At 41.0% G+C, this 25,689-nt stretch overlaps 1 protein-coding gene across 4 annotated transcripts in view; it reads left to right on the top strand.

Annotated features, from left to right (window-relative positions):
* CHL1 (cell adhesion molecule L1 like) overlaps window positions 1–22,174 on the top strand; it is a 209,196-nt gene extending 187,022 nt beyond the window's left edge. For 3 of the 4 annotated variants that reach the window (XM_053378167.1, XM_053378169.1, XM_053378168.1), the window contains 8 exons: window positions 1,667–1,782; window positions 1,928–2,132; window positions 2,932–3,054; window positions 4,227–4,406; window positions 11,311–11,472; window positions 13,237–13,368; window positions 14,166–14,238; window positions 17,032–22,174. In XM_053378167.1, the coding sequence (XP_053234142.1) occupies window positions 1,667–1,782; window positions 1,928–2,132; window positions 2,932–3,054; window positions 4,227–4,406; window positions 11,311–11,472; window positions 13,237–13,368; window positions 14,166–14,238; window positions 17,032–17,248 (1,208 nt within the window). In that variant the 3' untranslated portion in view covers window positions 17,249–22,174. The remainder of the gene's footprint in view (window positions 1–1,666; window positions 1,783–1,927; window positions 2,133–2,931; window positions 3,055–4,226; window positions 4,407–11,310; window positions 11,473–13,236; window positions 13,369–14,165; window positions 14,239–17,031) is intronic. The other variant, XM_053378170.1, reaches the window with a different exon arrangement.
* The last annotated feature ends 3,515 nt before the right edge of the window (window positions 22,175–25,689 follow it).

Raw genomic sequence — 25,689 nt, 5'->3', positions numbered from 1 at the left:
CGAATTTTTTTAAATCTTACGTTCGCATTTATGCCGGTACTGAGACTTCTTAGTTCAGCCAGGAAGAATAATTATTCAAGAAGGCCTGCTAAAATGCTCCCATGGTAGGGGTGGTTCTTCAGAAGGCCCCCGAGGCTGTACTCAGAGGGAACTTTTCACAGCCTGCAGGCACATTTTAGAATCTGAAAATCTGAGCTATCACTAAAAGGGGGGAAATGCCAACCCTTGTAAAAATATATTTATTTTTGCTGTTAGAAAAAGTAATGGTCAAGCTAAAAATGGTGGAGCCTATTGTCTGAACATTTTTCTCCACCCATCCCCATTTTTTGGAATTTGTTACAGAAGTATGAAAGGGGGCTTTATATATATATATGCAGGCTGTGCCAGTATCAGGGCACCCGGATGTATATTCATTGAATCATAGAATTGTAGAGTTAGAAGAGACCATAAGGATCATCTAGTCAACCCTCTGCAATTCAGGAATCACAGCCAACATTCATACAGCAATTAATGTGTGTGGAAGCTCTGACTTCGGAACTCCACCTCTCATATCTGGCATTTATTGGCTCACCCCTAGAGAAATATCCTATGCACTGGAGCTGGGCAATTGGATCTCGCCAGCAGGCTAGCAGCAGGTCCTGTGATTTGACAAGTGGGTTCCACTCACCTATCACCTGACATCAGGTGACCCATTTTCTCACACGCTCTTTGAAATTAAACCATACTGTGTGTCGCAACCCCGGATGATCCTTGGGGCTTGCAGAGAATCATGCATAGTATTTTGCAGCCCTGACAACCAGCTGATCATTGGGGCTTCAAAGGGTCTCTCATGAGTCTTGCAGGCACAGATTATCAGATGGTTATCAGGGCTCTCAGGGCATTGTGCTGTGTACAAGGCTTTGCAGGTGGTCCTTTGCCAAAGCTCCCGGTTCAGCACAGTTGTGTCTTTACATGCCCTATAAAAGGTAAAGGTACCCCTGTCCATACGGGCCAGTCGTGTCCGACTCTAGGGTTGTGCGCCCATCTCACTTAAGTGGCCGGGGGCCAGTACTGTCCGGAGACACTTCCGGGTCACGTGGCCAGCGTGACGAAGCTGCTCTGGCGAGCCGGCACCAGCGCAGTGCACGGAAACGCCGTTTACCTTCCCGCTAGAAAGCAGTACCTATTTATCTACTTGCACTTAGGGGTGCTTTTGAACTGCCAGGTGGGCAGGAACTGGGACTGAAAGAATCCCCACCGCGGGGATTCGAACCGCCGACCATGCGATCGGCAAGCCCTAGGCGCTGAGGTTTTACCTGTTTACATGCCCTATACCTGACATCATATGTGATGCCCAAAGCAGCTTTGAGAGCCAAATAGAGAAGCTGGGTGATCTAATTAGACTAGGAGGCCTGAGGTTCCTCACCACAGCTACATACTAATATGAGTGACTATCCTTATGTAACCAGTGACTTTGCAGAAGTACAAGAAATATGTGGTATGGGGGGGTACTCCAGGCACGAACCCCCCCCCAAATAGCCAAAGGTGGACACAACCAGCTCAGTGGGCACAGAGTTAGTTAGCTGGCCATCCTTTTAAACTCATCATGCATGCTGGCACAACTTCAAAATATACGATGCTGAGCACAACAATTAACACAACCCTGTCACCTTCCTGCATTTCCCAGTTCCAGAAGCAGCGCCTTCCAATGTGATTGTACACGCTATCAACAGTACTCTCGCCAAAGCCATCTGGTCTACCATTCCCAAGGACAGAGTTCGTGGCCACCTCCGGGGCTACAAGGTGATTATGGTTCTCCACACTACACTCTCCCTCCCTTACTCTACGTTTCAGAGTCTCTTCTAAGGGTTTTATTTTTGGTATGCTATGTAAGGGTCCTGGTTGTTGTCCCCTGCCTCAAATGTTCAGTTGGATCTTCCCACTACAGGTCAGCTGGTGGAAAATACGAAGCCGTTTAGATGGAAAAAGCCATCGCCAGGAGAAACGTTTCTTGACATTTAATGCAGACCGAAACGACGGAATGATTCCCGGCCTGGAGCCATTCAGTGAATACCTCTTAACTGTTTTGGCTTTTAATTCCAAAGGAGCTGGACCAGAAAGCAACACGTACAAATTCCAGACCCCCGAGGGAGGTAAATGAGGGAGGGGAAGGGAAACAGTAGTCAATGTTCCTAACTCTATTTTCTCTTGCTTCAGCTGTGTGTGGTGTGCTAGCTGTTTTCCCCATGTCTGAGTATTCTCGCAGCCAGAACTATGGCATTAGCATCTTTCAATTGCTACTTATGTGTTTCTACGACCAGATTTTGTTTATAGTCTGCTTCCTGCACCCAGCTGGACGTGAATGAATGTGGATGAATGATTACCAGCTTTACATAAATAATCACTGCAATTGTGCATTCATTGGGCCTCACACAATTATTACCATTGTCTTTCATGGGAATATGTTTGGTGTCATTCTCCTGCCTCGGAAATCTCTTAAGAGCATAATGGGCATGCATCTGTCTAGATGGCCCACGTGAGTAGCTTCAGAGAATCAAAATTGCTGGTGGAATCTTTTGTCACATTTCCTGGCTTTTGCATCTCCATCTGGGGGAAGTTGCACAAACACACTTCCCTGCACTGTGGGTATGGTTCTGTAGTCCTTGGGAGTTCATTGTCAATACCTGGGGTCCCCTCTGAGTTCAAGCTCTTGGGTCAAATATGGTAAATTAGCTTTTAAAGGATCTATTCGGCTGTGTAAGGGAGGATGGCATGCCTAAGGAAAACAAGTCGGCTCTGAAACTTTACTTAAGGTGTTTCAAGTGGTGCAGTGTGTTTAATAAAGGAGGGGGAAGAACCAAATGGAAAGATGCTGTAAGCTTATCTGAGATCAAATGGAATGATCTAGTATGAAGAAAGTGCATAATGTGTTTTTTTGGTTGTGTTTTCCAGTACCAGAAAAGCCACACTTTCTAAAGATACTAAACTTAGATAAAGACTCTGTAACACTATCATGGGGACCACCGAAGAAACCAAATGGCATTGTCACTGGATATATTTTGCAGTACCAGATAAGTAAGTACGTGAATGGTGCAGTTGGATATAGAGCTTAATAACAAGCAAATTTTGAAGGCACACTGTTGTTATCCAGTGCTCAAAAAACAGAGGGGGACCCAAGCTCCTTTCTTTTGCATCATTCTCATTAATCCTGGTTTTTTTTAAAGCTACAGAGGGAACAGACCATGATTTGGCTACAAGTGGGAGGAATCACAAACTAAACAACTCTGTATGTAGTTTTAAAAAACCCATTAACAATAATTTACAGCATTTCAGCACCTTCTGTTACATGAAATCTTATATAATATATACAATACCAAAATAATAATGACTCACACAATTCAGTATCTCAAAGCCAATCAGTCTAAATATTCCTGAAATAAGTCCATGAAAGAAACCTTCTATGTGTATACTTGTGCTGGTGTGGTCCCAACGCAACTCCGACAATGAGATACCCAGATTTCAATCTCTGTTTCATGAATCTGGTCAGCCCAAAAAGGAACTACACAATGGCAATTCAATGCTCCACCAAATAGGTCGGCTTCAACCTTAGAATGGCACTTTGCTCCTTTTTGGAAACTACATACAGAGTTGTTTAGTTTGTGATTTATCTCTCTGTATTTATTGGGCATACAATTGGGAGGACTCAAGGAATGGAGCTTCTGAGTTTCATTAAGGACCTTCTGGCTTTTCTCCCACAACTCAAGCACCACCGTTATTTTCTGGAATAGCTAGGAGGCTGAGGCTATGAAGGAGGGCTTATGCAAAAATCATATCTGGAGCTATTGCATTTTGAACTGAGCAGAGCTGGCCCTACCACTAGGCAGAGTGAGGCAAGTGAATCAGATGGAAGGTGGCAGCAGCAGCCCCAGCAATTCCTTCTGAGCCCCTTAGTCATTCTTCATTGCCACATAGCTTCTAAGGCAGTGCTATTTTTTCACATTTTCTTTTTGGTGATACTCAGAATGAAAACTGCACTAGATATTCCCCCCTCCCCCCATTTATGGAAATCGATCAACATGTCATGAAAGCTATGTATTTCATAATGTGTGCATAGAGATTTAAGTGCCTGTTTAGCTCAGTGTTCATGGATCAGGGACCTGGTCCATGAGGCATGCTTTTAACAAGTCAGTCTCCTTCCAGATGATGGTCTCTGACTGACTACTATTCTTTGCTTCTTCTATTTCCAGTTAATGAAACTGATGACATTGGGCCCTTGCATGAAATCAATATTACTAACCCATCATCATTCAACTTCAGGCTCTCCAATCTGAGCATCAGTACAAAGTACAAGTTCTATGCAAGAGCCTGTACTGTACAAGGCTGTGGGAAACCAATCACAGAGGAAGCAGTAACAGTAAGCGAAGGCAGTAAGTTACAAATAGAGTGGTGCTGAATTTCCATTTGATGTTTTTGCATTAAAATTCTGTAGGTTTAATGCCAATGACTTTTTCCCCTGCTTTTCACCCAATTCTCGGATAAAGCTAACATTTAAGGCTTCAAAGAGCAACAGAGCTCTGATTTAAGGATATGACAACATTACCATTTTGTTACTGTTTCACCATTACCATTCTGAAGTATTTACAAAATTGCTTCCTGTGATAATTCTCTGAAGAAATGAATTTGCATTTTATTCAATTTGTGAGCCTTCACATTTAGAAAGACCTGGGCTTTAAGGGATTGAATATCTGAATTTTGCATTCCACTTTCTCCTGGAATGAGAGAGAATGGTATCTCAAACATTTAGAGGTGAGGAGACATTCAGTTCACCTTAAAGGTGAACCTGTCTAATGCACACTTTATGAAACAACATGTGAACTAAAACACAACCATCCTTCAAAATTCATACTTCTCTGAATTTTGCAGTGCAGTTTTTCAGTCAAGAAATGCTTACAAAAATGCAAATACTGGGTGGGAGGAGTGTGCATCAAATTGTATTATATTGGTGAAATTAAGAGACAGCCATGCATTATATTAGGGCAGTGATGGCCACATTCAGCCCTCATTCAGCTGTTTTGGGACTACAATTCCCATCATCCCCGGCCACTGGTACTATTAGCTAGGGATGATGGGAGTTGTAACCCAAAAACAGCTGGAGGGCCAAGTTTGGCCATCACTGTATTAGGGGAAATTGGTTTCCAGAAATGTGACTATTAAGGGAAAAGGTACACAGGAAAATGTGTGTATTAGAAGGAATTCACATTAAAATAATGATAAATTTTCATGAAGTCCATTTAAAAAAAAATCTCAAAGTGATGTTGAAATGTGGAGAACTGAAGACTTAAAAAATGGGATACTGTGAAAAACCACAGTTGTCGGTTTTGCCCATCCGTATGCATTATGAAGCAATTCCAGGCTGAACAATTGGAGTGCAGTCTAAACATTCAGTTAATCAAAGGACATTAGCAAACTTCATAAATTTGTTCCAAGTTAGCTCAATGCTGAATTCACCTAACTTTGGGTCAGACTGCAGCCATCAGGTATAAACTTGTGTATTGTATTATACAATGCTTGCTGCAGGCAGACCACTACTTTTACCATAGATGTGGCCCAGAGTAAAAAATAAATAAATCAGTTTTGAATTCTTCAATCACTCCTTCATTGGTTATATTCAGTGGTTCACTTGCTGATCTGATAACCAAACCCCTGCTAATACAATTAACTATCTCACTCATCTAAAAAACAATCAGAAGAATGGCTTGACCAGTCCACAAATCCAGTCCTGTTACTGAAAACCAACTTGATATTAATTGGTACAATTAAGTGAGATTGGCACACCAATTTGCCAAAGGGAATGAGATAAGAAGAAGATGCCCTCGCTTATCAGTGTGGATAATACGCAATAGCAGTGTTGACAGGGAAAAGTCAAATATTTTCTTGCACTTTCTTGCATTTAATAGACTCTGACTTGCGAGTGGCACAACCCATTTAGACTACAAATCAAGTCTATGGGACTCTTACCAAGGTTCCTCATGTTAAGATAAATTAAACACACAGCATGAATGGTTTCTTTGAATGTCTGGTCAAATATACTCCACCCCGTTTTACAAATGATATTGTCTGCGTCTGCCAGCCAGACCTGGCATGTTATGATCCCTACTCTACAATATTAAGTCCCACTGAAGTCAGAGGGACTTATTGCTGAGTAGACCTGCATAGGAGTGCACAGTTAACTGTTTTCCACTTCGCATGCTTGAGACATCTGAGCTATTTGTTCTGCAGGTCAGTTCTGCAACCTCATCAATAGTTTGCCAACTTTCCAGACTAGGGAACCACCTGCTCACAGCTACTCAGTCTTATCAGAATTCACCTTCAGCTTGTTGGCCCTCACCCAGCCCTCCACTGTGTCCGGGCACAGATTCAAGGCTGGTTCCTATGTAAGAAGAAATACAGAACAGAAGATCAGAGGGAAAGAATAGCATAATGATGACGCATTCACATATAGCGTGCAATTAGCCTATCAAATACACTCCTTGTGTCCACAACTACCATCCTCAGTCAGTCAATCAATCAGTCACCCAATGACTATGTGCAACCCCACCCCCACCCCCTAACATCAGCATCACACCCCAGAGTGGAGAATATTCACAATTTTCTACCAATCACCTCACCCAAAAAGGTACAACAGACAATGTACAAATCCAACTGTTAGCCAGGTTCTCCTGCTCGTTGAATACCAACCAGATACCCCCCAATCTCACCTAGGAATATTAATTTGCACCCAGTTCACTGATTAGTGTATCTAAGGCTAGGGCCACCCATTATGTCAAGCAAGCGAAGAGGTTGGCACTCTCAGCCTAGTAGGGCTGCACCTCTCTATGTCACAGTGTACTCCTTTAAAGCTTGCTGTGCTTGAACTTGCTCAGTGTCCCGGTACTCCATCTCTCCTCTTCCTCCCATGTAATGCAGATTAACCTAGCCTGCGAGGCACTTGGGAGCTAGGAGTGGGGAGGAATTCAATACCCATCTCTCTTCCCCCTCAATGACAGCTTAATTGTTTCCTTCCAGGGGATCTGCAGCAGGTCTCCTCAAATATCATGGTCCCTTGAGTTCTTAGAGAATGCTAGGAGTGTAAGAAATACGACTTAACCGTTTTTTGTCACGTAGGCAGATTCAGGTAGTCAGAGCTTCCTCTACGTGATGTACACAGTCTGTCCCTCGAGATGCATTTGCGTGGAGGTCTTAAATTGTTATTTGGGACAAACACAGTGGCAATTTTCATGATCATGGCAACACCTATTTCTAATGCTGCAATCACAGCAATTGTTTCTGGCTGGATGCAGCTGTATCTGTGAGTGGCTCAGATCATACACTATATTCATAGCAATGATGTATCTGCTAAGATAGCTTGTATGGAGAAAGTTCTGAATGCCTGAAGCAACTATCAAAAGCTATCTTTTGTTCAGAATGAGATATCCCAGAGTTAGCCAGGAGGTAGTTCTACTTGCACAGCAGATCACTACGGTTTTAATAGTCATTCTTTAGAGGCAAATTTCACCAAGACTGTCTTAACTTTCCATTTGTCATGCGAAGTTGTTGATCAGAGACCAGCTGTCCAACATTTTGTGATAAGTGTGTTGAATAGCAGACACATATACTATGGGGAAAATTGTATAATAGCTCATCTTTGGGGAAGGTTTAGCTCATTTTCCCTACAGTATCATAAGTTCTCATAAATCTCCAAACCCGAGAGAAATCTTCTGAAATTGCAGTCAGGTGTTTAAGGTTCATGTGCTTCCCTTGGTACAGCAGAAAAATGAGGAATGGTGTTGGTTGGTTTATTTTATTATTGCTTCTATCTTTCTGTATATTAAAAATACATTTAAGCTGGCCGCTTTTGGTTTTCTAAAGCAAATGCCTATAGCTCAGTGACCTTTCAATTTATTGACCATAAATATGTCCTTACCAATGTGTTTTTGCTTTTTATGTTTCAGGTTTCTCCATTTCTTTTCCTCTTCTACCTACAAATGCCTACCCAATTATCAATAATTTCTCTTGTGTAGTCATTGTGTGCCTATTGTATAATGAATAACTCACTTATTTGGGAGGGTATAGATGCTCAGCTCTTCCTCAGTGGACTTCTGCATTAAACAAATCTTAAGACCTCCCAGAGAACAAGTGGTTGAATCTCAGTATAGAAGTCTTCTGGAGGGCAATCCTGAAATCTGACAAATTACCTGGATGTTTGGTAGATGTCTTTGTTTATAAGCTAAACAAGCTATAGCTTAGGGCCCCACTCTTTTGGGGGCCCCTAAAAAATTTAAAGGAAAAACTGGATGTACATTTCCAAAATATAAGATAAAACTAAAATAAAACCTACACACAACAACAATGTTTTGTGTTGTGTAGGCTCCTATGATGTAAGTAATGGGGCCCACCGGCTAGCCTGCTCCCTAAAATATCACTGATTTGCTCATTTCTATATCAATTACTTTGATAAAATACACATTTTGTTATGTGCAAATGGCTTTAGATACCTATTAGGTCCATAAATTACCATATAGTATATATTCAACACAAAAAAACAGTGACAGTTTGTTGTTGACAAAGGACAGCTGGACATATAAAGGGCCCCATTACCTTCAGTACCTTAGGTCCTCATCAAACCTAAATCCGGCCCTGCCCAGAAGTGTATTAAAGACAGAATTTGCAATGGAGAACTCTCTTCTACAACCATAAGGTTCTTGACTAGTGGCTACCGTCCAGAAGATCATAAGCACCACATCTAAATAATGGAATGGCAGGTTCTGATCTCAGAAAAGAGACATGTGATCCTTTTGATTTTCCCTTGGTTCCTTTGCATAGTGATGTCCATGCGCTGCTGTCTTTTAAATCACAGCCTTAACCACTGATTTATTATTATCATGATAAAATTTCCAACCTACAACAAATATCTCTGAAAGGTCACATATCCAAATAGAATGCGGGTGTAAAATTACTGCCATACTTATTCTACAAATTAGAGTCTCTTGCTACTTTTCCTTTCAGTTTTTAATCTCACGGAGCTGACATTTTCAAGTGTTTTGCATCATTCATTATGACAGAAATTGACACAACAGAGTTTATTTTTTGCCTTGTTGCCTTTTAGACAGCATTTCTATTAAGTGTACCATTTAGACTTTGAGTTGGGGGGGCGACATAATTAAAATATGACTTGTAATGACCTGCTGCTTAATTTGTGGTTTGATTAGAAAATGTAGTTTCAACTTTACAGAATTCATTTAGCAAAATCTACTCTGCTAGATAGTTTTAATTATGTTAAAACCCTTCGCATCAAATTTTGGTTAATGTGCCGATCAACATGTTCACTCTCTCTGTGGTGGTATAATAATTAAAGTAGTGATTGTAATTGATGGATTGTTGTCTTGGAGAAACATATCATATTCTGCTCTCTTTGACTATGCCCACAGTGTTCTTAATCTTTTCTTTTTTCCTTCAGTTGTCTTCTGAGTGTTAATCTCTCAAAGCTTCTGTTTGCTTGCTTTGTAGTTTCAGAACTAATGATCATAACTTCAGCACCAGACGGGTAGATAGTCCAAGAGTTTCCAATCTCCATATTATGTGACTTAATAAACACCAAATATCTTGTTCATAGTGGGATCTAGAATGATAAATTACATCCAGCAAATTAAGCCACTGAAGTCCTTGTTTAGAAAAAGTGCAAAAGAATCAGCGCTATCTAATTTATTTTATATACTGCTACATATTCATAAAATATGTAAGAGCAATTTACAACAGCAGCTTATAAGACCATGCAGTGAAAACCACATTAAAAAATAAGACGTTTAAGAAGTTAGTTGGGTTTAGATTGCTGAGAATGTATTGAGGTTGCCTTGGGCAAGTCAACACTTCTTGGCTCATTTTAAATAGGATTGCATCTCTGTTTGGGACCAGCTTCTCACATCTAATCCTTGATTGATAAATAAAATAATCTAAGTCATTATGCCACTACCTAATTAAAGTACATCTCAAGGTTGCTGTTGGGAGTTGAAGGAACCACATAGAAACATTTGCAACTTTCTGACAGTTCATATTCTGTCATTTTGAAAGTAGAGATAGGTCAACACATTAAAAAAAAGTCTTATGGATCAATTATTTTAGTTATCCTATTTCACAGTGAAAGTATTCTGTATTTTAACAGATTTTTATTAATGAGCGTATGGCCATGTTCAGCTTTAGGCTAGTAGTGATTGTGGGTTTTTAAAGAGCAACAAACCATGATCTCTGGTTTGCACATAGTGGGAACCCAAGTCTTCTTGGTTTGTGTATCCGACTCACACAAGTGGAAGAGTGAGAATAGAATGATCAAAGAGTCTGCACTTATACACCACTTGTTCACAGTAAACTAGGAAGTCTCATTACATGCCAATCATAAGATAATTGAATCTGACCAAATAGCCCTATTCCACTGACATTTAAACCTGAAACTCAATGGAATTTAAGTTAAATCAATAAGACAAAACTCACTTTTCATGCAAGGAATCCATACTGAGGTGTGACTTTAGGCTTCATATTAGGTCAGGCATAGGCAAACTTGGCCCTCCAGATGTTTTGGGACTACAACTCCCATCATCCCTAGCTCACAGGACCAGTGGTCAGGGATGATGGGAGTTGTAGTCCCAAAACATCTGGAGGGCCGAGTTTGCCTATGCCTGAGTTAGGTAGATTCTGTTTATACTGTTTTGTGATGCTCAGAAACAAAGCTCAACGAGAACAGAGCAGTTAGCAGCAGATGTTAGGGGGGAAGTTTTCCAGCCTTTCTTAACAGATATAGATTTAAATATAAATTTTATCATATAAAAATGATTTATGTGATATTAACATTATTTATGTGAATATAAAGATTACCTAGAAATAGAAAAGTATTACTATATTTCAAATACTGACATTTATATTCAGTGTTCTCCAGAATACTTATAATTAAGGCAGAACACCTAATAACCTAAACGAGCAGGTCTTGTTCAAAATTTTAATTAATATGTTATCTAAGGTAGATGTAAACCTCATCAGGTTATACTGTCAGTGTTAACTTCTTCTCCATACGTTTTGTGTTACATTATACATTGCAATATATACAACATACTGGTAGTTCTTTTAATTTGAATCCTAAACGATCCCCAAGGGAAACACTGATGATGTTCACATAATCACTTACCTAATCCTTGGAAAGGAATAGCTAAACATGTTCATATTTACCTGTATTGATTTTGTAACTGTGCCTTCGAAGGCCCTAACCCAATTCACATATTTTACTTAACTCTGTACATTTCGTAGGTAAAGCTGTCGGGAAGATTTCTGAAGCAGTAAATCCCACCCCAAAGACTCAGCCTCTTGAGGCACTTGAGCCTGGAACTGCACACACAGTTCGACTAGTAACTAAGAATTGGGTTGATAATAATAGCATTTCTGCAGATGTAATAGACGCCAGGGGGAGAGGTGAGAATTTTCTAAGGCCTCTAATATGGCCATTATTTTTGTAAAGCAAAGTTTAGCAATATAATTGCAAGTTGCTTCAGATAGAGAGCATTATATAAACACGTTTGGAGAATACAGACCCACTGCCAACAGTCTCATTGAGATTTCTACCATCGACTTCAACAGAAGCAACACTCATTCAACTCACAATTCTCAAGCCACTCTCTGTTGAGGAATTTCAGGCCAGGCCTTGGCCATAAAGACTTCTGCTGATGGAACCAGAGATCAAGCAGTGAGTCAGTTCCATTTGTGAGCTGCTTCCTTCTTCAGGAGGACCTTGAATCATGAGGTCCATCCCAAGCAGGCAGCTGTATAAGGCCAGGCATACAGAAATATTGCCGAGACTATAGAGGAGGTGACATTTTAGTAGTCAATACCTTTTTGTCTTGTGGGTGGTTATTCTTATCACATCTTTGCTTTAGGCAGATAAAGTTTGTAAATGGTTTTATCTGTGACTAGAATCGTCCTACTCCACTGGTGGTGATGCAGCAAAGAGAAGAGCAATCCTATATTGAATTGGGGGGGGGGAGAGATTTAAGTGGTGGATGACCCACCATTGCCAAAGCCCTGCCACCTCACCTTCTGCTCCTGTGGAAAGGGCTTGCATCTTTTTGCATGCATTAAAAAAAACCCAAAATCCCTCACAATGAAACCAATAAGAGATCAGTTAATTATAGCTGTGTCAGACTGGTGGTATTATTATTATTATTATTATTATTATTATTATTATTATTATTATTATAATATAAATTTGTATACCCATAGACCTCAGGGTGGTTCACAACACAAGGCACTCAGTTAAGGGGCTCAGTCAATTGGCATATATGCAAACCAAAGAGGGCTGGATCCAGCAGATTCAAGGCCACCCACAGAATGCCCTGTTTTGCCCCCTAGCACTGATGGAACACTGAAGGCAGTACATCACAGCCTAGAGACTTTTCTGTAGCCACTCTTGGAAAGTCTCCCGTATGGGCAGCAAGCAGAGTTCCACCTCGCCAATGGAATCACTCTTCTGTCCAGTTCAAACGCCATTCAGTTAGCCTTATGCAGAGGTTAAGGGTAGTCTCCTTGCTTTTGTAGCTTTCCCTAAGCTCAATCTCCCATAAAACTCACTTGTACCAGTGTAGGTGAGTCCAGCACTGGCCAATTTCCATTTGTACTCCAGAGTGAGTGGCTTGAGAATTACAGTCTAGATTTAAAATGCCACTCCACACATTGCATTGCCAAGAAGGGTGAAAGTGAAATGATTTTTAAAATGTTGAATGTGTATTATCTACAGACTTTAGCTGCTATGCCCAATCCCCAGTGGGTAGGTCTCTTACTCCTTGCATCTTAATTGCAGCTAGCTAAGCACTTGCATGTGTTCTGTATACTTTTTAACTCTGTCTCTATTCCAAAAACTGCTTTTGCATGACAGGCTTACCTAAGATCTGTATTGGCTTTCCTATTTGGCATGAATTTCTTTAATCAAAATCTTTGTTGGAATTCTCATTCCAGAGATCAGTTGCGTGTGCTGCAAACTATTTCTTTGCCTTTAATATAAATGTTGATCCTCAGTTCTGTCCCACTTGGAATGATGGAATCCATTCCTCTATAGCAAAAAGTGTTTCATGCAGAATCAGTTTTAAAATGCATCTTTTAAGTTATTGTAAATGAGAATATAATGATTTGGATATTCTTCTTTTCTGATGCACGTACTTCCCCCCCGATTTCTCTCATTTGAAGCATCCATTGGGATTTATGAAAGAATCTCTACGCAAGGCTGGTTTATTGGACTGATGGGTGCCATTGCTCTTCTGACTTTATTGTTGCTCACAGTCTGCTTTGTTAAAAGGAACAAAGGAGGGAAATACTCAGGTAAACCATGCTTGTGCTCTCCAAACTGAATACACCTCATCTAACTCATGCTCAAACCACTGTTAGACTGCCACAAGCTCCATGATCCCATCCAAGAAATGATGCTCTGTGGGTCCATTCCAGCCATTGAGGGGCCTTGCAGAATTTCTGGAAGTGAGCCTTCCTCTCTGTTGTCCCATCCCCTTATCCCAAGGTAAGACTTCCAAAGGGAATATGGGAACTCCAATAGGGAGTCTGTGAGAGGAATCAATCACAGCTTGTAAGGTAAAGGTGAAGGTACCCCTGACCATTAGGTCCAGTTGTGGCTGACTCTGGAGTTGCGGCGCTCATCTCACTTTATTGGCTGAGGGTGCTGGCGTACAGCTTCCTGGTCATATGGCCAGCATGACTAAGCCGCTTCTGGTGAACCAGAGCAGCGCACGGAAACGCCGTTTACCTTCCCTCCTGAGCGGTACCTACTTGCACTTTGGCGTGCTTTTCAACTGCTAGGTGGGCCAGAGCAGGGACCAAGCAAAGGGAGCTCACCCCGTCGTGGGGATTCGAACCGCCAACCTTCTGATCGGCAAGCCCAAGAGGCTTGGTGGTTTAACCCACAGCACCACCCGCATCCCAATCACAGCTTGTAGTTGGTGCCAAATTTGAAAGGTGCTGCATTCAAGCCCAGTTTGCCAGGGAAGACTGCAGCTTCTTCCTCTGCAGTCATATCATTACCTGCTCACAATGTCACATATGAGCATATGTCACAAATGGAATTTGCAGAGAACAACTGAGAAAGTCTTATCTCTCTTTCTGTACAGTGAAAGAAAAAGAAGATTTGCATCCAGATCCCGAAGGCCAATCGATAAAAGATGAAATCTTTGGTGAATATAGGTTAGTGTGTGCTTATAGCTCTTTGCATTGAACTATCGATTGGAATGTCTTTTAATAAAAACAACACAAGCAATCATTTTTCAGAGGAAATCTCGTGAGAGATTGGCATGAAATGCATCTAGAATACTGAAGTTCACACACATTTTGATGAAGGAAAATGGCTGGTGGAATGGTTCTTCAATGTGAATTGTTTCTTGTCTAGATCTCTAGATATATTAAAGGTGGTTTTATTTCCAGATTGGGCACTTACTGTAAGTGATAAAGGAAAAAAATAGATATATTTGCCAAGATCCAGGTTTGAGGGAAGTACTCTTTGGCAAGAGAACCCCAGCAGAGATTTAAAGTCATAAAACATGTAGCAAGGTAAAGCATAGAAATATAGGCTGTTAGACCTTTAAAATATGTCCTTGTGAGTTCCAAAACTTTTTTCTTCCCTTAGCATAGAAAAGACCACACTTTTGGTAAGTTAAAAATGGTTTACTTACAAAGTCTCCAAAGGTCAGGTCCACGCGTTTTTTCCATACATCAGTTAGAAAACACAGGCAGTCAAACTTGGCTTAGTTACAGTGGTGAAAGTTCCTAAATTATTGGTATAAGAACACAAGAGTGGCTTGTAAAAGCCATGCAGTCTGAACTTGGGGCAACCAGCTCAGACCTCTTCATACACTGAGCTTCTTGGGTATCTGAATGGTTACAATAGGATTGATTACCCTCCTCCCAAGCTGAGGGGGATTGACCTAGTTACGCCTGGCAGGACAGCTTACTCTATGACATTAACCCCTTCATGCATTGATTAGACTTAAGCATGTTGATTATGAAAGGCTGGTTATCCCACATTTATCTAGTAGGCAGGTCTTGTTGCTATTATATAATGCATAGAATTCTATAAAACTGCTTAGTTGTTATCTATAAGCTGGAGAAACTCACCAGATTTCCACCTGTGCACATGGACAATCCCTTCCGTAACAGAAACAAATGAATGGGGTCTCTGTTTGAAATTTGCCACACTGTTGTGAGCAATGCAAGTTATTATACGTATTAAAATCTATGTCAACCATATGTAATGACTGTTTCCTGATCCAGCAAACCAGCTGTTCCTAATGGTGAATTTGAAAGGTTTCTGACTAAATCTAAATGATCCACCTAAGGTACAAAACCACATAATGTACCATTTACAAGTTCTGCATAATTCCTTGTATATTTAATTTTTAATGCTTTCTAAATGGGACAGATAATTAGAAAGGTAAGCAAGTCATGCAGGTGGTATCTTTCAGTCCCCAGGTAAAGTATCAGGTTCACCTCCATGCCTTGATTATCCCTCCAACATTGGTACCTTCTTCCCTTTCCTTGGTTTCTGCTCAAAGGTAGATGTGTCAGACTTACCTTCCCATTTATTCCTTCTTCCCTTCTCTTCCTACTTTTTGAGTACAAATTACTCCTCTGATTGAACAATATTCGCACCAATTTGGGTGATCTAAGAATCTTTATTACCTTCTTGTAACTTATAAGTAAATAATGTTATATAGACAAGAGTGTAGTGAAAGGATATCGGTAACCCAGGAACTTGTGTCAAGGAAAAATAAAACCAAGCCTGTGAAAGATTCAATCATATAGATCAGGAATGGGAAATCTGCGATCCTCCAGATGTTGCTAGACTCCAGCTTCCATGAGCACTAGCTAGCATGGCTGAAAGTCAGGGGTGATGGGAGTTGTAATCCGACAACATCTGGAAGGCCACCAGTTCCCTGATCGATTGTTTTCCTCAAGAAGCTTCCATGGTTCACAGAGTTATTAAAATAAGGAAATTTATAATGTAACTAGATTATGCTGGATCCTATCTATCTACCGTATTTTTCACTCTATAAGACGCACCTGACCATAAGACGCACCTATTTTTTAGAGAAGGAAAACAAGAAACAAGAAAGCAACACAAAGCCTCCTGAGCGAAGAGGCAGGAGCGCTCCGGCTGCGCTCAAGAGGCTTCAGCGATAGCTGCGCAGTCTGCATTCGCTCCATGACGCATACACATTTCCCTTTACTTTTTAGGAGGGGGAAAGTGCATCTTATAGAGCGAAAAATACGGTAATTTCCTTTTTTACTTGGATGAACCAGCAGCTTCCAAAACTAAGCTATAATTAGAATTATGCCAAAATCTGTCCTCTGGTTTTTTGTTTTTTGATTTCTTTCCCTGTAAGGGAGACTTATTTGTTTTTCTTCCACTTAGTCAGGACACTTTAGAATTTCTTTGCATTTCTGTATCATGGTGTGGTGGTTGAGGGTGGAGTCTTTGTTTTCCATCCCAGAAAACATTTCCTTGGCATTCTGCTGCCACCCCAGCTGCTTATACTTCCTGATGTGAAAAAGCCACATGGGCAGAGCACTTGGCTATTGAGTGCCTAAGTTTGCTGTGCTGGCTGATTTTGTTTTTTCAAGTTCTTCTCTTTCTTTCCCTATTTCAAAAACACTTTCTGCCCTGATTTCTTTAAAAGTAAAAAGACTTCAAAGTTAAAGAACAATCATGGACACTACCTCCCCTCTTTCCAGTTAAAGACATCATGGGATTTTTCAGGAAGTGCAAGCAGTTAGGAAAGTTGCAGGATGCAGAACACCGGAGACATGATTTGCAGAAAGAAAGAAATGATGCTCAGAAAACCCCTTGGCCATCTCAGAATAGGCAAACTAAAATTGACAGTGTTCTTGCTCCAAATAGTTTTCCCAATTGCTCTTTTCCCTTGATGTGGCTATGTGGAAAATGCCTGTTTGTGCTTCTCATCCATGCTTCTCCTTTTATAGTGACAGCGATGAAAAGCCACTCAAAGGGAGCCTGCGGTCTCTTAACATGGACATCAAAACTGCAGAAAGCGCTGACAGTTTGGTGGATTATGGAGACGGGGACCACAGAATGTTCAACGAAGATGGCTCTTTTATTGGAGCTTACACAGGCTGCAAGGAAAAAGCATCGGTTGAAAGCATTGGCAGTTCTACAGCAACCTTCCCTCTCCATGCATAAGATGTTAGCATGAATAATTCATTTCAGATCACCATATTTATCGTTTACTAGCCATCAAATATCATACAGGTCAGACGTAGGCTGCAGGAAAATTCAAGACCTTGACATCCGGCCTATGTAGAAATAGGCGGTTGACTTCGAAAGCTGGTTTTTGAGACTCTTCTTCCTCAAGGCACGGTCGTTTTCAGTTAGTTAAAATGTGACTCAGACCTACAGTTTGGTAAGATATATGCCACTCAGTCTGACCAAAACCATGGCTACTTCAGTGTTATATATGTATATAGGGATCTGGTGCCCTCCATGTTTCTTACGACCCAGTCCTTTAGATATGTGTGGCTGCAACGGCACTCAAACAGCTTACACTAAAATGTTTACTATGGCGTCTTTGGTTTCGATGCTGTGTCACAGGAGTCCTCCTGCACTGCGTCTCAGATGCAATCGCATTTTAAAAAGTGACTACCAATTACTGGATGCTTAGGATTGTGCTGGCATGACACACCCTGGGTTGGCCAATGTCAGATAGGATGCTGTCTGACCAAATCATTGCCAGCCCTGCCTCTGCTAAACCCACCTGGTGCTCAGTTCTCTGCTGCACGGCAACACTATGCCAGTGTGTTGCATCTGCCAATGGTGTGCTAACACTGACCCATGGTAGCAGTGTGGCATCTTGTATCCAGAACGATCCCAGTGCAATGTGCTCTACTACTCACCCACTCAATTCCGAATGTTTGTTGGCACACTATAGCTAAAAGGATTGGACCTTCCTTTGTTTCTCATTGCCTTTGTATAAACATTTCAAAGCCCATTTTCTAATACTATCATAACCCCGGTACTTACAGGGATCAGACTCCGGGCAGATAAATCAACAGTTACTTTTAGTAAAGTCCTACATAGTAAAGAGAGAGAGAGAGAATTCTAAATAAATGCATTCCAAATGCTACATTATTTTATGCCCTAAAGGCAACTTCCCCAATGATTATGGAATTCATATTCCGTGTTGATAGCAGGGGCTTCGAAATGCAGCATGATCTACCTTCTGCCAAACTTCCTGAAACAGTGGATTAAAAGTTTTTCTCCTCTTTTTGACCACTAGCTGGTGCTCTTTCTTTAGGAAATCAGCTGCAACAGCTTTCTTCTGGCTGGGGAAAGCACAGGTCTGATTCAGAGCAATTGAGTCAGTTTTGGGGGGGGTATAGGTTCTCCGACTGCTTAGCACCCCTTTTAAGCAAAGTGCTGCCTTTTGAAGCAAACTGGGTTTATCAGTACCCTAGCTGTATATTTGTACACCCACACACCTTTTTGTACATATTCTGTTTATATTGTTGGAATGGGGGCAAGACACATTTTTTTTGTTGCTGCTGTTGTTCTGGGTTTTTTTTTTTTTGCAGCAAAACACAATGGTTTCTGGGACCATGGAGCTGAGGATCAACTGGGTTTCTCTTGTCAAGTCCAGTTTTATATGAATGAGGTACATTTTCCATACAAAACATGTTGAGAAGCATTTCTGCTGTATTCAATTTCCCTCCTCCTGTTACACACACACACACACACACACACACACACACACACACACAATCCCCCAATGAGTATTTTAAAATTCATTGCAGGCACAGCTTATGTGCTACTGAATCAAAGGAAATGTCATTACTGAAAAAAAGTCTTTTATATATTATTATTTAGTCCCAGCAGATTTGTCTATTTGGGCTTGTAGAACAACTGTTACCCAGTACTAGAATTATTCCAGTGAGTTTTATGCACACGTGGTCAGGTTAATGACAATGATATTGGAGGCTGCTGCATGAAAAATTATCCCAGGGTGAGATATCTCAGCATTTTGTGTGAACATATAGTCAGTTTGTTATTCAACCTTTCCCCATATTATTTGGTAAGCATTTACATATACATACTGATAAATCTGGTGCATGCATTTTAAAAAATAAATTCTGAGCATGTACAAATATTATGCTACTATTGTTCTCTTTTGAGGTGATTATGGAACTTAACAAATAGTGATGGAGAACTAGCTCCACTTACTCCAGGGCAGACTCAGAATCTTCATAGGGCTTCAGTTTACTGCAAAGGGCATCCCAGTTGGCAACACTTCAGTCAGTTACTTTGGGGGGATTATTAGAGCATTTGGTGCCAAGATGACTGAGATAATTTAGGCTCTTATAACAGTTCACACAGGTAGTTCTTTTGGCCTGTTCCACAGGTGACAGAGGAGATTGCGTCACCAAGATTGGCTGTGTGTTATCGTTTATCAACTTAAAATCTGGCAGAGAGTGAGGAAGCCTGTGTCATTCCTTCAGTGGTATTTTGGAAAGTGGTAAAATCTGAACTAGATACACAGATGCAGCAATGCCTTCCTTGGGCAAATGCCACAGAGGAAAAACCTGAGCCAAAGTCTCATGTGCCTTCTTTAGAGGGACTGAGGAGCTGGATGGATGCAAAGCATTCAATGCCCTTCAGGGCCCACCATATGATGTGGAAATTTGCTAGTCCCCAAGGACTCAAAACGCGAGGCTGACCTCCCAATGTTGGTTCAAAAATCTGCTGGGGGGACGGGACACAAAACCCTGTTAAGGCATTCAGTTACCTGGGAGCACCTTGTTGACCATCACATAACAGCAGTATGTATCAGACTTTTTACAAATGCTTTATGATGCTACGGCAATATCCCTTCTGTTTCCCATTTATCATATGAGTGCTTTTATCTATTCCAATTTTTCCTTCAGAAGGTGTAAACCTTAATGTCACATCTCAAAGCTAGAAGAAAACATAAAATGCCAAAAGAGAGTGCACAATGAAAATGTTTTTAAAAATTGCATTGAATTGTTAAATATGTGTTAGCTGAATATTAATGAATAGTGTGAGATTTTGGTTTGTTTTTTTTAAAAAAGTCTGCCTATTAATATCTTCCCATTGACACGCTCTAAAGACTTCTTTAAAAACAACATGAAACTCCTGAACATTCCTGGACATTTTCTTGAGCAAGAGAGGGAGGGAGTTGTGAAAAAGAAATATTAATGTTTTCCAGTATGAGCTTAATAGTTGAAGCCAGAATACATGCTGTGATTTTAGCAGGGATGTTGTTTCCCCCCACAATAAGTGTAAATTTGAGATGACAGCAGAGTTGATTTATCATCTTAAAAGCAGAGGTTATGTTGAACCTCTTTCTGCATTCAGAAATATAAAATTCCAGTAATATTAAATATTTGCCACTTGATATGCAGAGCTGATAAATTGACATTGCATACTTAGATTTTCAGAAAGCTTATGTGAAAGGGATGGGCCATACTTGGAAACTTCTTTTCTTCATGTGATTCCTGCCCCAAGTCTACAGATTTGGAACTGTCAGGGTAAACCAGATTGTATTCTGCACAGCCTGAAACAGCTAGCCACTGGAAAAACATAGTGAGAGCTGGTATATAAGCTACAATTGGTCCCAATAACTTACTACGACCACCACCAATCACTATATGACTGAATAACACATTTGGAAAATATAGTTGCCATGCAAAATTAAAATTATATTTAAAAAGCATCTCATGGTGATTTACAATGTGAAATTGGGCTAAGATTACAAAACAATATGGCTTTAAGGGTTTCAAATTGTACAAACAATACAACATAGTAGATAACACATCATAAGCCACTACTTACTGGAAAGGGAGAAATAACTAATTCTTCTTTGTTTCATTATATTTATAAAGATTGTACGGAAAGCGTTTCAATAATAGAGTAGTTCTAGCAATATCCGTGAGATTATAGAGCAGCTGCTTTGAGGATTTTGATTTGTTTCGGAGCTCTTTTCCATAGGATGTGGACCCATGCCATGTTTATAGAAAAAGAAGTGCCAGAACTCTTGTTCCCTTATAATGGTAATGGCGCCCACTTGAGAGGTGCCAGAACTGAGTTCTGCTGAGTTCCAGCTGAAAAAAACCAGTCCTGTTGTGGACCCATGGTTGTGCAGAAATGGTCCAATTGCAACCTTCCTAAAATTTCCATCGACTTGGCAACAGAGCAGGCCCTCTCAGACTAGGATTTGTTTCAGTTGGAATATTAAGTCTTTCACCTCTGAACGTGCAATCATGTGCAGACTCCTGTGGAGGTAAACTGTCTTAAACCAAACCCTGTTCAGGTATCTGCCTCCCCACATTAAATTAGAATCATATTAAAAAGAAAGCCCTGTCTCCTCTTATCATGTTGTTGGTAAAATTTCTCCAGTGAGTAGCCTGTTCTGCATGATGGAGGCTGCATAATATATTGGATGCAAACTCCTGGGTAGAAACTCAGGGAGTGCAGGATGAGTGCAGGTTAGTTAAAAGTGTAACATTGGAGGTTTATTTGCAAATCATCCCTATGCACAAATGGGAGACAGGGTGGTTGCAGATCAGGGTTCTGAATTGTTTAGACCAACTGCAAGTACAGAACAGGCTGCCCACAGCAGAATTTGCTCCTCCAACACATGGAGGGTGATGGAGCCAAGCAAGGGCATGGCAACCATGGAACTTTTTTCAGAGTAAACACAGAATTACACTATAAATCTGCCATTCAGAGTCTTAAATGTTTACATGTCAGTCCCATTCCTATTCACCTCAAGTCTCCAAATTTGGGATCATCTGTAATTTTTCAGCTTTTGCACAGAATTGGTCAGAGCCAAAGCATAGAATTTGTTTTTATATATACATATATACACATTTCTTCATGGGGGGAAAAAAGATGGGGACATGAATACCAGGCGCATACTGTTACTTTTTGAAATCAATGTTAGTGGAGGTTTATTAAGGCTTAGAAAAGTGTGTTTGTATTGTAGTTGCTGTTTGTATCATGCCGATGTATATGTATGGTTTAAAAAAAAATATTTTCATTCTACATGAATTTCAACTTTGCTAATAAAAGTTTGACTTGATGTAATCTTCAAAAGCCTGACATGAGGTATCCTCTTAATCCTATGAAATATGAGAGTAGCAGAAGTTTTTGATGGCGCTCATCACTCCCAGAGCAGAGTTCCATAGGCTGGCAATTCCATCTATGAAATATGTGACCAAATATTGCTGTGTGTGTATTTTACAGTTGAACACTATGCCTGGAATTTTCTTCCAAAAAGATCTACCAATAAGCCCATCTTCGATCTTGTGCCATTGAGACCCCTATTCTCATCACAGAACTATGCTCTCCATTGTGGTTTAACAGACAATCCCACTTTGCAGGGAACTCTAGCTATTGTAGCTCTAGGAATAGTGGTCTTACAAGTCTCAGCATGCTTAACAAACTACAGTGCCCAGGATTCTGCTGTTAAAATTGTAACATAGTGCTCACAATGGATGCAGATGTGGTGTTAGAAAGAAGCCACTGTTCATGGTAATGCTTCCTCATAAAACTGGGAGTTTTGACGCTTTGAAAATATTTGCGAGATATCCCCAATTCCCTCCAAATTCACCAATTATGAAAGAGGCAGGGAAATGTTACAGGGGATTTCATAAGACTCCAAAAGGGAGATTATGTCTCCAAAGCAAAGAAACTAAAAAGCAAGTGACAGATACTGTGCCAGGGGAAAAATAAATATATATGTGTAAAATCTGACCAGCAGGCTATTGTGAACTGCAAACTGAGCCATAATACTTATTGGACTGATGGGAAATGGGAAGATGATGTCATTCAATTTGCAACCAATGCTTAGCACCTTCACCTCGGTCCCCAATTCACTTGCAGCATTCTTCTCACTTGTGTTATCAAACAATTCCTCTGTGCCACACACCCATCTCTCTGCGACTGTGCATTTAATGTTTTCAACCTTTTTACCTTCATGAACTAAGCACTCACCGAGGCCAAACCATCAGTGCAAATACAAATGCACCTTGGAAAGGTATTAACCTTTCAGGGAGGTCTCAAGGGCATTTGAAATTTTGCCATTACTATTCATATTCCACATATAATGAGATTGATACTTTTCTCAGTATCATAATGGGGAGAGGAAAAAACTCACAATCATGTGCTCCACTGGGCTGAGAATAAAGATGCTACTTCCACCTTCAGATACTGAAAGCACAGAAGTTCAGATTCACTGCAATATCATATGCTCCATGACTGACTGAAACCAGGAGATGAGGAGAAATGGCGGCAGAGACGCAAAGTTAGGAGTGCAATATGGAATCATAATATCCAGCCTGAGGGACTCAAAATGAGTCAAGGTGCCATCTTGTTTACTTTTCCAGCAAGGGGATTCCAGCTGACCCCTGTCTAAAACATGGTAGTAAATTACAGTGAGGGGTTGGCACTGCTCTAACAGAGAGGTACAAAAGAACAGAAGAATAGCCTACTAGATCAGACAAAGGCTCATCTTGTCCAGCATCCTGTTCTCATAGTGGCCAACCAGATGCCTGTGGGGAACCAGGGAGCAGAACACGAGCACAAGAGCCCTCTCTCCTCCTGTGGTTTCCAGCAATTGGTATTCAGAAGCATAGCTGCCTCCCGATTCTGGAGGCCAAGCACAGCCGTCATGGCTTGTAGCCATTGATAGCTCTCTCTCCCCATGACTTGGTCTAATCCTCTTTTAAAGCCACCCAAGATGGTGGCCATCATTGCCTTCTGGGGGAACGGGTTCCATAGTTTTACTCTGCACTGTGCATCATTGGATGTCCACAAGTCCTGGTGTTATGAGTATTTCTCTATCCACTTTCTTTGTAAATGTCTATCATGCTGTCTTTGGTTCACCTTTTCTCTAAACTAAAATGTCCCAAACACTGCAGCCTTTCTCCCTAGAGGAGTCGCTCCATACCCCTGATCATTTTGGTGACCCTTTTCTGAAACTTTTCCAACTCTCCTTTTGAAGTGAGTTGACCAGAACTGTAAACAGTACTCTAAATGTGTTTGCACCATAGATTTGTATGATGGCATTATGATATTGACTGGTTTATTTTCAATTCCTTTCCTAATCATTCCTAGCATGAAATTTGCCTTTTTCATGGCTGCCACACACTGGGTCAACATCTTCAGCAAGCAATCTGCTATGACCCCAAGGTCTTGCTCCTGTTCTGTCACCTACAGTACATATCCAATGAGCATATATGTGAAATTCAGATTTTTTTGCTCAAACATGCCTCTACAAATTGCATTTGTCATTTTACTACTCATTTGCTCAGTTTGGAGAGGTCCTTTTGGTGCTTTTTGAAATCACGTCTTTGTTTTAACAACCCTTAACAATTTAGTATCATCAACAAGCTTGGCCACTGCCCTGCTCACACCTGACTCTAGAACAAGTTATGAACAAGTTTAAAAGCACAGGTCCCAATACCAATCCTTAGGGGACTCCACATTTGGAAAACTGTGCATTTATTTCTGTTCTTTGCTTCCTTCAACTTAACCAATTCCTGATCCAGAAGATCCTCTTATTCCTTGACTGCTAAGCTTACTCTTGGGAGTAGGGTCACCATTTCTCATGTGCAGGTGTACTTGTCATTGATCTAACCAGAGCCACAATTTCATTAATTTGAAATATACCAGAGATCTAGTGCAATGTGACTTCAGACACTAAGAATGTTGGCAATGCAACTATGCCTTGGGTGTGGGAGAGATAATGTATTGCTTACATTATCTGGCCTGTCTGGCTTGTCTGGCCACACCTTTTCAGGTGACCTTCCTGTGGGAGACTTCCTGAGCAAGCTGGACATCAGTTATCAGAACAGTAAGGCAGATGCTGGTTCCCATAAGTCCTTACAGGGACCACTGAGACTGAAACCAAGCCTGCTGGGCTCCCACCAGCACTTGCCACTGCCATCCTCCCTCTCTTCCATTGTCATGAAATGACTTGCTCTTATTGGTGTTGGGAGGTGGCCATTTTTTAAATCCCATGGCAACGTTGTGCATTACTGACTCCACCTGTCAGGATACTGTCAGCGGCTCCTGGCTGGTTGCCCAGGAAAGTATAAAGACAAGGAAAAGTTTCTTACAGTCTTTTTTTATTTCATACTTTATAGAGAGAGGCTATAGACCCCAGCCTCTTGGATAATGGCATTGTCCCGAGTGAATTTCCCTTCCCCTTCTCTCCCACTTCCTCATTCATCGTCATCATCATCTCCTCTACAGGTGCTGCTGAGTGCCCTCTGTCTTCAAGCTCTTTGCTCTCCTACTTATAAGGCTGATTCCTGGACTGTGGCTGGATTTAGAAGGTGATTGGGCCGGATCCGGCCCCCGGGCCTTAGTTTGCCTACCCATGCTCTAATTCTTTGTCATCTTACCATGCTTCTTCCCCTATGGAAAATGGTGATGCTCTGTCATTCTGCTCATGCTGTTCATATATATGGCATCCCAAATCTTTATGAAGGCAGCAGGCGAGAGTGATGCGTCTTCTAAAGCAACCTGAAGGATGTCATGTTCACATCGCTGCGGAACAGTGGACCAGTGACTACATGATGGATTACATGTCAATTTCACAACAG

Source organism: Podarcis raffonei, chromosome 2, assembly GCF_027172205.1.
Source record: "Podarcis raffonei isolate rPodRaf1 chromosome 2, rPodRaf1.pri, whole genome shotgun sequence".
Taxonomy (NCBI): Eukaryota; Metazoa; Chordata; class Lepidosauria; order Squamata; family Lacertidae; genus Podarcis; species Podarcis raffonei.
This window is presented reverse-complemented; position numbering and strand designations above follow the sequence as displayed.